The sequence below is a fragment of the Carlito syrichta genome, unplaced genomic scaffold (genome assembly GCF_000164805.1).
Source record: "Carlito syrichta isolate Samal-C Ts95f unplaced genomic scaffold, Tarsius_syrichta-2.0.1 Scaffold303673, whole genome shotgun sequence".
Lineage (NCBI taxonomy): Eukaryota > Metazoa > Chordata > Mammalia > Primates > Tarsiidae > Carlito > Carlito syrichta.
Window position 1 is genome coordinate 1,195,422 of NW_007247769.1, and position 14,540 is coordinate 1,209,961.

General features: G+C 50.2%; 1 protein-coding gene across 1 annotated transcript in view; it reads left to right on the plus strand.

The window, feature by feature from the left end:
• DLG5 (discs large MAGUK scaffold protein 5) overlaps nt 1–14,540 on the plus strand; it is a 134,594-nt gene that overhangs the window by 102,634 nt on the left and 17,420 nt on the right. Inside the window, exons 15-24 of the mRNA XM_008059018.1 lie at nt 3,467–4,486; nt 5,292–5,415; nt 5,861–6,005; nt 7,501–7,613; nt 8,271–8,360; nt 8,601–8,751; nt 11,140–11,302; nt 11,454–11,587; nt 12,238–12,384; nt 13,702–13,885. Coding sequence (XP_008057209.1) covers nt 3,467–4,486; nt 5,292–5,415; nt 5,861–6,005; nt 7,501–7,613; nt 8,271–8,360; nt 8,601–8,751; nt 11,140–11,302; nt 11,454–11,587; nt 12,238–12,384; nt 13,702–13,885 — 2,271 coding nt within the window. The remainder of the gene's footprint in view (nt 1–3,466; nt 4,487–5,291; nt 5,416–5,860; nt 6,006–7,500; nt 7,614–8,270; nt 8,361–8,600; nt 8,752–11,139; nt 11,303–11,453; nt 11,588–12,237; nt 12,385–13,701; nt 13,886–14,540) is intronic.

Genomic DNA, 14,540 nt, shown 5'->3' on the forward strand with positions numbered 1-14,540 from the left:
CAAGTAGCTGGAGCTACAGGCGCGCGCTACCATGCCCGGCTGATTTTTTTTTTTTTTTTTTTTGTAGAGATGAGGTCTCGCTGCCCAGGCGGGTCTCGAACCTGCGGGCTCAGGCAATCCACTCACCTCCTCCTCCCAAAGGCATGGGATTACAGGCTGAGCCACCGAGCCCGGCTTGCCCACTTTTTAATGGGGCTGTTTTTTTTTTTCCTTTCGGCACATCTGAGTTCCTTGTAGATCCTGGATGTTAGGCCTTTGTCAGATATACAGTTGGCAAATATTTTTTCCCAGCCTGTGGGCTGTCTCCCCACTCTCTTTTTGATTTCTTTGGCTTTGCAGAAACTTTTCAGTTTGATGAGGTCCCACTTATCTGTCTTATCTCTGATGGCACGGGCACTTGGGGTTTTTTGATCAGGAATGGGTTGCCAATTCCAATTTCCATAAGGGTATCTCCTGAATTTTCTGAGGTTCTTATAGTTTGAGGTTTTACATTTAGATCTTTGATCTATTTAGAGTTGATTTTTGTATATGGTGATGGGTAGGGGTCCTATTTTAATCTTCTGTATGTTTCAACCAGTTTTCCCAGTATCATTTACTGAATAGGTTCTTCTCACCCCAGTGGTTGTTGTTGGAGGCTTTGCCAAGGATGAGTTGGTTGAGAAATTGATATTTTGCTTCCAGAATCTTAATCCTGTTCCATTGGTATGGACCTTGTACCAATACCAGGCTGTTTTGATTATTGTAGTCTTATAGCAAAGTTTGAAGTCTGGAAGTGTGATACCTCCTGATTTGGTTTTTGTTGCTGTTTTTTTGTTTTTTGTTTTTTTGCTAAGGATTGCTTTGGCTATTTGTGGTTGTTTATATTACCATATGAATTTTTGTATTGTCATTTCCAGGTCTGAGAAGAATAATGTTGGCAATTTAATGGTTATTACGTTGAATATGTAGCTTACCTTTGGTAGGATGGACATCTTAACAATGTTGATTCTTCCTATCCATGAACATGGAATATTTTTCTATTTGTGTCTTCTGGGATTTCTTTGAGCAGTGTTTTATAGTTGTTATTGTAGAGGTCTTTGACTTCTCTGGTTAGGGATATGCTAAGGTATTTCATTTTTTTGGTGGCTATTGTGAATGGGATTGTGCTTTTTATTTGGTTCTCTGCCTGCTTGTTGTTGGTGTGTAAGAATGTGACTGCCTTTTGCACATTTAGTTTGTACTTCTGGCCTTTGCCAAATTCTTTTATCAGTACAAGCAGGTTTTTGACAGATTCTCTTGGATTTTTGAGGTATAGGATCATATCGTCAGCAAAGAGGGATAATTTGACTTCCTCTTTTTCTATTTGGATCCCCCTGATTTCCTTCTTTTGTTTAATTGCTCTTGCTAGGCAATTTGTCCCCTTTTTAAAGCATTTGATGGGCCTTTTGCTAATGACCCATTGAACTGGCAAGAAAGGGCAGAATAAAAACGCTGCTTCTGGGTGAGGTGGCAGCATGTTGTGTTGTTTTACTCCATTCAGTGTTGTGGCGATATGTTCTTGAAAAAAAGAGAAAAATGGTAAAATATTATTGAATCCAGACGGTGGGTCTATGGGCATTTATTATACTTTTCTATGAACTGTTTTGCTAGTTGATTAATAATAGAAAAAACTGGAAAAAATAGGTCCATCCATTTCATTAAGAGATGTTTTCTTTGTTAACTGTGTTTAAATTACTGGACTTTTTGGGGGGAGCAGTTATAGGTTTATGGAAAAGTTAGATTAGCACGGAGTGTTTCAGTACTCCTTCAACTCCCCCCATCTCTGTCCATCACCCCAAATTTCCCCTATTATTGATATTTTGCATTAGTTATAAGATTTGTTCTAAGTAATAAGCCAATATTGATGCGTTGATACGTTAGTGTTAACGAAGATTCACAGTACTATATTCTTGGGTTTTGACAGATGTGTCATGATATGTACCCACCATCACAGTGTCATACAGAGTACAAAGTGTGACAATTAAATTTGCGAACTCATTCTAGAAAAAGTGCTGCATTCCTCATTGCTGAATATCACTACAGTCACCTTCAAAGTATTCCCCTTGGGAAGCTATGCACTGACATCAGGGCCTAGTCCACCCATCAAAGCAATTTTGGAACTCTTTTTCTGGAATGGCCATCAGAGCTGCCATCATGAGAATGCTGGAGTTTGAATTAGAGCAACAAACAAACATTAAATTTCTTGTTAAACTTGGCAAGAGTGGAAGTGAAATCAGGGACATGTTAGTCAAAGTTTATGGGGATAATGCCATTAAGGAAATTCAGTGTACAAATGGATTAAATGTTTTTCTGAGGGGAGGGACAACCGGTAATGAGCAGAACTGATGAAAATATTGCACAAATCTGTGCAATTGTGCACCAGAATCGTTAGCTGACTATGAGAAGCATAGCAGACCAAATAAACATCGATAGAGAAACAGGAAAATCTTAACTAAAAATCCTGGCATGAGAAAGGCATGTGCAAAAGTGGTCCTGAAGGAGCTCTTGCATCACGACAATCCACCAGCTCACACAGCACTGTCTGTGAGGGAGTTTTAGCCAGTAAACAAATAACATATTGGAATACCCTCCCTGCTCACTTGATCTTTTCCCCAATGACGTTTTTTCTTTACCCAAAGATAAAGGAGATATTGAAAGGAAGACATTTTTATGACAACGGTAATACAATGACAACTCTGATGACCATTCCAGAAAAAGAGTTCCAAAATTGCTTTGACAGGTGGACTAGGTGCTGGGGTCAGTGCATAGCTTCCCAGGGGGAGTACTTCCAAGGTGACCATAGTGATATGCAACACTGAGGTATGTAGCTGTTTTTGTAGGTTGAGTTCGTGAACTTAATTGTCAGACCTTGTAGTTTCACTGCGCTAAAAATGCCCTGTGCTCTTTATCCTTCCCTACCCCCAAGCCCCTGGCAACCACTTACTCCTTTTAATGTCTCCATGCATTTGCCTTTCCCAGAATGGCAGAGTGGAATCATACAGGGTGAAGAAGGGCTTCTTTTAAGGCTCCTCCATGTCTTTTCACTTATTTTTAGCACTGATGAATAATCCACTCTTCGTCTGGGTGTACCACGAGAGATGTATTTTTAATAATGAATTTCTACTTTTACATCTAATAATTAAAAAGGAAAAAAGTGCAGGACATTGTACAGGTGATTCCAGAAGGTGCTAAAAGTTAAGAGAACTTATGACTCTCTTGTGAGGCCAGAACCATGAGGAAACCTCTCCGTTAGGGACAGGTGTACATGCATGTATGTGTGTGTGTGCATGTGTTTGTCTGTATGCCTCTGTCTGTCTGTCTGTCTCTCTTTTGGAGGGAATATGGTCCATGTCTGACCATCTCTTTACTTGTGGGGATGGTTTTCAGTGGCAGCCCCATATCTGGCCACCTCACCTTTTCTCTTTCTCATTTTGCAATCCCTGCTTAGGTGTTTCCTCAGAGCTCCTCGTGGAGTGGCCAGAACATTTTTGAAAATATCAAGGACTCTGATAAGATGCTGAGTTTTCGAGCCCATGGCCCGGAGGTCCAGGCTCATAATAAACGGAACTTGATGCAGCACAATAACTCCACGCAAACGGATATCTTCTACGCGGACAGGCTGGAAGACAGGAAAGAAGTGGGCCCCCCAGGGGGCAGCAGCTCCTTCCTCCACAAGCCTTTCCCTGGGGGACCCTTTCAGGTCTCCCCGCAAGCCTGTCCTAGTGCCTCTGAGCGTAGCCTGAGCTCCTTCCGCTCGGATGCCTCTGGGGAGCGTGGCTATGGGCTGATGGACGTGCGTAGCCGGAGGCCACTGCTGCCCTTTGAGGCAGAAGTGGACCCCTGTGGGGTTGGAGAGGTCCCTCTGGAGAAGGCGGACCCTGAGGGCTCCAACAGCGGGGGGACCTGGCCCAAGGCTGTGCTCAGCTCCACGGCAGGGCCTGAGAAGCTCTCTGTTTATAAGAAGCCAAAGCAAAGAAAGTCCATCTTTGACCCCAACACTTTCAAACGCCCCCAGACACCTCCTAAAATAGACTACCTGCTCCCAGGCCCTGGACCTACTCACTCCCCCCAGCCCTCCAAGAGGACGGGGCCTCTGACACCTCCAAAACCCCCCAGAAGGAGTGACTCCATTAAGTTCCAGCACAGGCTGGAGACCAGCTCTGAGTCAGAGGCCACTCTGGTGGGCAGCTCCCCATCCACCAGCCCCCCAAGCGCCCTGCCCCTCAACGCGGACTCCGGGGAACCCATGCACGCATCGCCCCCTCGCAAGGCCAGGGTCCGTATTGCTTCCAGCTACTATCCAGAAGGGGATGGGGACTCTTCTTACCTGCCGGCCAAGAAGTCCTGTGACGAGGACCTCACCTCCCAGAAGGTGGATGAGCTGGGGCAGAAACGCCGCCGACCAAAGTCTGCTCCCAACTTTCGGCCCAAGCTTGCTCCAGTAGTGATTCCTGCTCAGTTCCTGGAGGTGGAGCTCAGTCGGCCACGGGGCGTGGGGAGGGGTGGCCTGGAGCCGGGCAGTTGGTTGTGAGAGGGATGCCAAGTAGCCCCAAACAGTCTCAGATGCCTACTTAGCCTGACTCCTTTCTCTTTGCTCTTTGATTCAAAGAAGGGGGATGGGTGGCAGGGGGTTGCCAGTGGGAAGCAGCCCCCCAGGAGGTGGGATAGTGACATGGATGTGCACAGCAGTGGGATGTGATGCCAAGAGAGGTCTACTTTCCTGGGCATAGCATTTGGTTTGCCTTGTCAACGAGAACTTGTACAGCAAAACCTGATGACACAGACTTACCTTGAGAGGTTTGGGGAGATGAGATGGCATGTGTGAGACTGAGCCGGCAGCAGGACAGCGTGACTGTCTTTTGTGTCCTGTTGTCGTTTCCAGGAGGGAGAGGCTGCTGGGAGCTGGAGACAGCGTCTCAGGCCCCATTCCGTGCTGCTCACTATAGATAAGAGCTTCCCACGGCTGTGTGCGTTGGGCAGTTATTACATAGGCCTGACTCACATGTGCATTCTCACCTCTTACGTGATGTCTTCATGTGAAGGAACAGAGATTTGTTTTCTGTGGTTTTCTCTTCTGAAGGGTCTGTGAAGGAAGCTCCTCCCTCCATATATGTGAGGCAACACAAATGAGCAACAGCTTCTCTCAGACCATCACCCCTGTGCCCCAGTGGGAGGAGCCAGTTCCCTGTACCCCAGGGGACAGAAACTGGCTTGCAGACACGTCTGAGTGTTTCACTACTTCTAGCATACACTTCTTGCCTTTGGTCCCGCAGGAACAGAAGTGCGTCGCGGCTAGTGGAGAACTCTCCCCAGAGCTCCAGGAGTGGGCGCCTTACTCGCCAGGGCATTCCAGCAGGCACAGCAATCCCCCCCTGTACCCCAGCAGGCCGTCTGTGGGTGAGTCAGTGGGCCAGGGGCTGGGCACAAGGGCTGGTGTAGGCTCATGGGGCTGCCCGGTCTCCAAGGAAAGAGGAGGCAGTTGTTTCAGCCGCCTTATGTCTTCAGCCTTGATGTTTAGAGAATCAGAAATTGCTGCCCTGTCTGAGATGGTTGGTCTTGCAACCATGGTGTCTCCTAGCTTATCATGGTGTCTCTTGCAACCATGGTGTCTCTTAGCTTATCCCCGTAATAGCCTGGGAAATAGGAAGCACAGAAGAGAGTTCTCCTGTTTTACAGATAGAGATAGGCTGGGAGCCACAGCCACATTTCAGATTGGTGGTTAATACTCATCTTCTGAGCCAAATGACTGTGGCTGCTTCCTGGGGCACAGGGAGAAGGCTTGCACAAGTCCAGGGTGGGCTGGGTGCTTTGGGGTCTCTGTTCTCACCCAGCCCATCTTTAGGCACTGTGCCCCGGAGTCTGACCCCTAGCACCACCGTGAGCTCCATCCTGCGGAACCCCATCTACACTGTGCGCAGCCACAGGGTCGGCCCCTGCAGCTCTCCACCTGTACCCCGAGACATCGGCCCCCAGGGTTTGCATCCCAGGTATGCGAAGGCGCCCCACATCTCTCTGCACCCCAACCATACAAGCCCACCTGGACATAGAGCCACCAGTGCATAAAGAGGCTCATGGGCAGAGAAGCTTCCTTGCCTAACTGAGAAGGGGCTGGCTAGGGCATCACAAGAAGGGGTACTTGAGGGCTGCTCTCATTCATTCATTCATTGCTTTAGTACAGAATGACATTTGAGTGACTGTTCTCTTCATTCATTAATGTGGGGTTTCAAAAGTTATTTAAAGAAGGATAATAGTGACAGCTGCTGCTATTTGAGAGCTTTTCTGGTAGCAATTCCTGCTCACTTCCTGGAGGTAGAGCTTAGTCAGCCCTGGGGCACAGGGAGGAGTGGCCTGGAGCAAGGCAGTGGGCTTCAGTGCTCTGTGCTTAGACTTTTGTCAATATCATTCCATCTAATCAACAGCCACATCATCAGCTAAGTACTGTTACGGTCTCTTTTTGAGTTGAGGAAATTGAGCCTTCTAAGTGAATGGGCTGGCTCAAGGCCACTCTTAGTCATTCATTTGACAGATTTTTATTGTTCACCTGCTACGTGCCCCAGACTATTTAGCTCCAAGGGGATGCCGTGGTGAACTAAAAAGATGAGCTTCTGGCTCCTGTGGTGCTTGGTGTTCAGGTGTAGGGGGCAGACAAAAAGAAATGAACACAGTGATATCAGATGGAGTCAGGCTGCTCTAAAGATAGTCAAACAGGGTGATGGGCGTGACTGTGACTTGGCAGACGATGGCTTGGATTGGGTGGTCGAGGGCCCTGTGGTAGAGGTGATGCAAACAGCAGAATGAAGGAGGCCAGCCATGTAAGACCTAGGGTAGACCTTGGGGAGGGCAGGCGTGGGTACCTGGGGATGGATGGTATGGCGGGAGCTTGAAGGGGACAGAGGCAGGAGGTGGTCCGAAGTCATAGGACACAAATCCTGTGAGACATGAAGCCAGACTAGAGTTTTGTTCTTATTCTGAGGACAGTGGACACCACTGGAAGGTTTAAGCAGGGAAGGGACATCATCTCATTACATACCAAATAAAAGACACTGGGGGCCTGACCACACAGCAGCCTGATGTGGGTGATCCCTGGGCTCTCTACCCTCCAGCTCTTTAGTTTCCTAGGCACACAGTCCCCAGTGAGACACTGTCCAGCCACTCCCTGTTCACCTCCTGAGAGGAGAAGCTCTTCCTTCCTGAGTCCACCCAGGTTGCAGAACCTCCGTCTTTCCCTGTAGCAATTCCTTCCTCCCAGTGAGCTTCATCTCCACCCTGTGGCCCTTTTTGCTGCTTGAAGGCCCTTGCTGGATGCCAACTCTGAGGCATGGCTGAGGGCAGTCTGCTATCTTTGGCCGATAGGGAGTAATGACCTCCTGGGCTGCCCTTCTGCTGGCTTGGGGGGCCCCAACCCATGCCCGTGTTTCTCCCCGGTGGCCACATTCACTGCTCGTCCTCCTCCTGAGCCCCTCACCTCTCATTCTTATGCAGCGTCCAGCACCAGGGACGTCTGAGCCTGGACCTGAGCCACAGGACCTGCAGCGACTACTCGGAGATGAGAGCTACCCATGGGTCCAACTCGCTGCCCTCTAGTGCCCGCCTTGGTAACTGTCCTTCTTGCACTTTGGGCTGTAGTGGATGCCAGCCTTTTCTTCATCTTTGCCTGCCTCCTAATGCCTCCATCTGTGACTAGACTCCCCACACAAGCAGGGGCTGAGCTTGGCTCCCTCTCAGAAAGGACTGCCACCTTCATGGGCCCACCATGCCCCTGCTACTCTCAGAGCCATCGCTTTTGCCTTCTACTTTCTGTGGGGATAGGGCCAGGGGTCCCATGGGCTAGGATCATTGCTCTATGTTTCTGAGTTTATTGGTTGTTTGGGGCTCTTTTGTATGACTGTTCACTTGAAGAAAATGCAGTGCAGTGTGGAGCCTCTCAGTTGGTCTAAAAAGAGACCCTGGGGGAACTCTAGTGTTGGGGAGAGAAGAGGTGGCAGCCCCCATGTCATGTAGGCTGTCATTCTGGGCCTGGAAGTGAGATTACAGACTCTTATTCTGGAGCAGTTTAGGCCTGTGCAGCTTATTCAAATGTGAGGAGTTCAATTTCTGCTTTTCTTGACTGTCCCACATCTAGGCTCCCCTGGGTATAAATGGCAGAACCAGCTTTGCATTCATCATCCTGACTATTAACCTGGTGGTGGAGAGGGAGGGAGGGGTGGTGGTTAGTCATGAGGCCTGAAGTTTTGTCCCCTTATGGAAAGTAGGGTCTTCGAGTAACTTGCAGTTCAAGGCAGAACGCATTAAAATCCCATCAACGCCAAGATATCCCCGGTCTGTTGTGGGCTCAGACAGAGGTAAGAACTCTGCATTCCCCTCCTACCTGCTTGTCTTATACTGGAGTCTCTGGGCTTAGCTGAGAATTTCGAGTCATCTGGGTCAATTAGTAAACGTTTGTTGAGCCCAGCATTAGGCCTGGTTATGTGGACAATGGGGAGGCAATATGGAGCCCAGTGTCTGAGCTCAAGGCCACGCGATGCCTGCTGGAGACGTCATATGTAAGGTCATGCCCATGTTATCTGCCCATCTCTCAGCAGGTTCGGTGTCACATTCTGAATGCAGCACTCCTCCGCAGTCCCCTCTGAACATCGACACGTTGTCCTCTTGTAGCCAGTCCCACACCTCAGCCTCCACATTGCCCAGAATTGCTGTCAACCCCGCGTCCCTTGGGGAGCGAAGAAAGGACAGGTGGGTGTGACTGGGCATCGGTGTCATGGGCAAACTGGTGGATAGCATATCCCAGAGGTGAGCCCGTGCTCAGGCAGGAAAGGGACTTGTTAGTGAAAGCTGCAGGAGCTGGAGAGCTCTGCTTAGATTTGATCCAGGTTCGGCCACTGCAGTTAGCCTGGGTTTCTTAGCATTCACTGGTGTCCTGCTCCAGCACATCACTGGGAAGTGGGGCACTCAGTACAGGGAGGTGGGGCAGGTGTAGATGGCAAGAAAGGGAATAGGAGTCACAGCAAATGATGCCGGAAACTACCTGATGATGACAGTGCTGCCATAGTACTATTTATGCCTTTCTGGGCCTTTGTGTAATTACTTTACATATATTAAGTCATGAAATCCTCACCATTGACCCTCTGAGTTTATTGGTAGCCCCTTTTACAGATGAGGAAAGTGGGTCCAGAAGATTAGAATGATTGGCTTGTTGTTGTGTGGTTAGTGACTAACCTAACCTAAATAGAATCAGATTCATTCTTACCCTTCACTTTTTGGCCCCAGAATATATACCTCTTGGTTCTCCAATTCCCCGCCACCTCTTGAGCTTTTATTGTGAAATATAGAAGTATAGAAAGCATCAGTGTACAGCTTAGCTATTTGTTGGTTCATTTAAAAATATAATCTCTGCTCAAGCTTTACATTAACTTTAGGCTTGATGTCAGTCCAGGGGTCCTCCTCTGTGGTGTCATCACCCCTCACCTCAACACACTCTGCACACACCACATTCTTCTCTGTTGTTCCTCCAGATGGAACATACTAGATCATATTTATATCTGAAAGGCTTTGTCTAGGCTGCTGATCTTCGGGAGATCTGATTAAATTCAAACTTGCCTTTATTTAATCACTTACTCTTGTCTACTTGAATCCCCAAAAATAAAAAAAAGCTGGGACCCCTGTGAGGTTGGCTCTGCATTGAGAAAATCTCGTATTTGATTTGAAAATCTTCATTTAAAAGACAACAACCCTAGGGAACCTGAGAGGTAACAGAAGGATACCAAAGCACCAGTGTCCTGTCATCTTAGGCTGGGGTGGGTGTGGTTGTTTTCTAAGGGTTCTTGCTGCTCTAGCTGGCCTGGGGCTCTGATCCATGTTGAGTCACAGAAGGGACTGGAAGGGACTGTGGGTGTCAGCTAGGACAAGAGGGTCAAGCAAGGGAGGAGGATTAGAGCGAGTAAGTTTGGGAAGTGGGAACACTTTGGAGGGTGAGTGACAGCAAGGACAATTCAAGAAGAATTTTAATCTCTCTCCCAGGAGGGCTGGGCCCTGAGCAACAAGGAGGTAGGGTGAGGCTTGCCAAGTATGTGGGACTGTTCTGCCTCCCGGCGGCAGAGAATGGGCTGATGTAGGTGCCTCTCACTATAAGAATTCATCTCTGATCATATGCTCTAGAGGGCACCCAAAGAGATGGAGGCTGGGTGGCCTCCCTTCCTCAGCCTTTGGCAGTCGCTTTGCCCTGAGGGGAAAAGCTCAGGTGCCCACACCCTGGAAGAATGAGGCCCAGGACAGCCTGAAGCACCTACCAGTCCTGATAGGAGGGCTCCATGTTACTCGGTTGTCTTTTCTGTTATGTTGCAGGTGTGTGTGGCTGTCTTCCTTCCTGAGCATCCCTTCTCTTCTTTCTAACTTTTCACACCTTCCAGATGTCTGTACCACCACAGATCTTTTCTGAGGCTGCCCGTGGCCGCCAGGCCCAGGTCTTCCTCCCTGAGGAATCTGAGGTTGGCCTGCTCAGAGGCTCCCCATGGAGCCCCTTGGCCCCTTGTGCCCTTGGGCATGGTGGATGGTTCCTAGGGCAGCAAGTGCATGGCTGCAGCCTTGCTCCATGCCTCCCGCTCCGTCTTTAATGGCTTGGTATTGCAGCAGCTTAATTTCCATGATCAGTTTGCATCACCCATGTATAGCTGGTAAACATAAAAACTGATATTTTATATTGACTTTTCTGGGTCGAATGTCATCCCAGAACCCATCTCTTCCTCAGAGGGCATCTTGAGATCCCCCTTTGTCTGCCCTGGAGTTTCTAATCGCATATTGTGAAGGAAACTTCTCTCATATGGTGAAAATCTGTGCACCTTTTCCTTGTGTATATCAGTGTTTATAGTTCACATGGACCATTCTCTGTGTCTTTGGGACTGCAGGCTTCATTGTCCATTTGTGTGTGCTGTGTTTACATTGCATGAGGTTGTGGGAATGCGATCTTTTATCACACAGAGGCGGGGCTCATTGCATCTAGCTGCATCTAGGAGCATCCAGGCTCGGGGCCCTTTCTGCGCAGCTTCACTGCATGCCCGGTATGTCAGGCTCTCCCCTGGGTTTTCCTTTGGGTCTGAGTCCCCGAAACCTTTGCTTCTTTCCTAGGCCTTATGTGGAGGAGCCGCGCCATGTGAAGGTGCAGAAGGGCTCGGAGCCACTGGGTATCTCCATCGTGAGTGGAGAGAAGGGTGGCGTCTATGTCTCCAAAGTGACTGTGGGAAGCATCGCTCACCAGGCCGGCCTCGAATATGGGGATCAGTTACTGGAGGTGAGAGGGAGCTGCCTTTCTGGGTGGCACCCAAGGAAACCCACCCTTCTTCCTTTTCCTGTGGAAGAACAGTGCTCCCAAGTTCCCAGGGCCTCTGCCAGGTCCACACCTTCCTTCCCCCTCACTGAGCTTGCCCTGGGTGTTTCCCCAGTTCAATGGCATAAACCTGCGGAGCGCCACAGAGCAGCAGGCCCGCCTCATCATTGGGCAGCAGTGTGACACCATTACCATCCTGGCCCAGTACAATCCTCACATGCATCAGCTCAGCAGCCACTCCCGGTCCAGGTGAGCATCTGGGCTGGAGGTAGAGAGTGGGTGCAGCAAGTGCACTGCTCATTGCAGGGAGATCTGGGGTACCCGCTGTAAGTTCTAGGGATTCTGCTGCTGATGCAACACTAGATTTGGAAAAAGGGCATATAGAGGGAGGATGTCTCCTCCAGAAATGGGGTGTGGAAACAGGTGACTGGGGTCCTCCTGCCCAGCAGAGGCCTGTGGTAGCTGGGAGCTGAGTCCTCGGGTGGATTCTCACTCAGAATGATTGGTTCCCTGTCCATGAACAGGCACTAGACACTGGCCTGCATTTGCCTCTGTGCTGTGGGTCATAGGACAGAAGAGAAGGGGGAGACATGCCCTGCAGTGCTACACCACATGGCTCAGCAGGGGAGACAGGACACAAAGACAGAGGCAAAGGGACCATGAATTCACGTGTTCCCTAGGCCAGATGCCTTCAGAGAGGATTTCTGATCTGAGGACAGGTGGGGAGAAGAGGACACGAAGATCCTGTGGGCTGGATGACACAAGTCCAGGCTCCTGATGTGTCTGCCTTTGCTCAGGGCACAGTTCTTGTTCTTAGTGCAGACCCAGTCACTGCGGGAGAGAGGGTGGCTCTGGTTGGCTTCATGCTATTCCTTACTCCTCCTGTCCTCCACCCCCAGCTCCCACCTGGACCCTGCCGGTACCCACTCCACTCTCCAGGGCAGCAGTGCCACCACCCTGGAGCATCCCTCTGTCATTGACCCGCTGATGGAGCAAGATGAGGGCCCTGGTACCCCCCCAGCCAAGCAGAGCACCCCCAGCTCCAGGTCAGCAGATGCATGCCATGAGCCTTTCCTCTGTCCATATCCTCCGAGGGGTATGGGTACCAGGCAACCAGCCTCGCCCTGTGCTGCAGACCACAGGCCAGGTCTTAAGGATTTTGGGTGGGGGCACACTATTCCTTTTTTCCCCTCTTCCCTCTCTCCTTCCCTTTCATCTCTCTTTTTCTCATGTTCTCTCATTAGCTCATCCTTTGCCTTCTTTTACCTCTTCTTTCTCTCTTGTCTCCCCCTCTTTTTCTACTCACTTGCTTTCTGATTCTGTCTTGAGACACAGTCCCCTAGTCATCACCCAGCCAGGCCCTGGACTCTGGCCATCCACAGCAGCGCTGTCCCCAGCGAGCCAGCAGACTGGTGCCGGGCAAGTGCAATGCAGTCGAGGTCTGTGAGGAGGAGCCACTAGTGTGTGACAGAGGGGATGTGGGTTAAAACCCAGAGCTGGGTTAAAACATTCAGGATGAGCAGGAGCCAAGGCTGGGCATGAAGAGGGAGCAGCATTTGTGTGGCCAGGAGGAGGCAGGCGCCCCTGTGGAAGCTGTACATTGTTCAGCCTGGCCTGGGGCTAGGAGGAAGGCCACCCAGCCCAGGCTGCCATGCAGTCGCTGCATCCTGAAGGAACCGTGCCTCCTGTGCTGTGGGGCCTTGACCAAGCCCTGGCCTACATCACACCGAACAAGGCTGGTTCTGCATTCTTTACTCCAGGATCAGTCATGTTGGAACTTACCTGTAGCATTTTCATCACAGTCTGGCTTCTCCCCTGAAGTCCTCTTCTTCAGTTTCCTATCCCTCAGTGTGTTCACCAGCTTATTGTCAGCTTCTCTCACTTGACTGTGCCTTGGTGGCAAGGAGACACCTTTCTATGAATTAGCTGCTCCTGGTCTACAGACACTGCTTAGTAGGTGTTTCCTGAATGACTTGCTGTGAACTTGGCAGTGAGACCGACTTGAGCTTTCCTTAGGCAGAACTAAGTTAGGAAAACAAGTGCCATCCAACGGGGGAGGGATGTCACCAAGGGCCTGGGATTGACAGCTGGACCTGGAAGCAGGAGTTATTGATTCCAACTCTGTCCCTAACTGGCTTTGGACCGGGGGGTCATGCTTTTAGCTCCAGTGTACCTCAGCATCCTGCCTTGCACCCTGAACCGGTGGAGGCAGGGCTCTTGATGAGACTGCCTCTCTGCTCCCTGTAGTTCTAAGACCCTGTGACGCAAGCAGAAAGCAGTTAGGGCATGGGCTACTGTTTTGTCTTTTCATGCCCTCCTCTCTTCCTACACACGACTGAAAAGTTTTGTTTTCTTCCCGAAAGGTTTGTGGGAGATGCCAACAAAAAGACCCTGGAGCCACGTACTATCTTCATAAAAAAATCTCAGCTGGAGCTTGGGGTACACTTGTGTGGCGGGAACCTGCATGGGGTGTACGTGGCCGAGGTGGAGGATGACAGTCCTGCTAAGGGTCCCGATGGCCTTGTGCCGGGAGACCTCCTCCTCGAGGTGAGTTCTGATCTGCTGGGCAGGCCAGGCAGTGTCTACCTACATGCCGGGTTGCTGCCATCTCAGGTGGCACAGAAGACAGAAGAGCAAAGCTTCTCACCTGGCGGCCCCAGCAGTGTTGACCTTTGAATCTTGTAAACCCAGAATCTGCCAGTCCCCTCTGAGTAGGTCCCCAGGAAGCTAGGTGGGCCACAGAGGGAACCTGAGGGCAGAACCTCAACTGGGGCCCTGGGTACCAGAAGGAGATACTCTCTCATCAGCAGTAGGACTCTGTTCTGGTGGGGGAGGAGTATCTCTCTCTGAGGTTTCCTACCTCATGGGTAGATGGTTTGTAGATGTCTAAAGGCACACATAGCACAAGCAAGAGGAAGGTCCATATTCCGAGCAGCCATCACTTATGGGGGGGACCAGAATAGGGTTTTTCCTGGGATAAGCTGTCGAGGGTAGAGCAGCCACTTGGCAGAGAACCTGAGGAGTTAGGGAGTGTGCACAGGACCTGGGTGCTGGGGAGACCACAGGAACAGCTCTTTTTGTAGAGGGGAAGCAGGCAGATTCTGTTAAGGAGGGACAGTGAATCTCCACCTTGTGGCCACAACTGGCCCCTCATGGGTGCCCAAGCTGCCCGCTGGCTTCTGCCTTCTGACCCCGGTGCCCC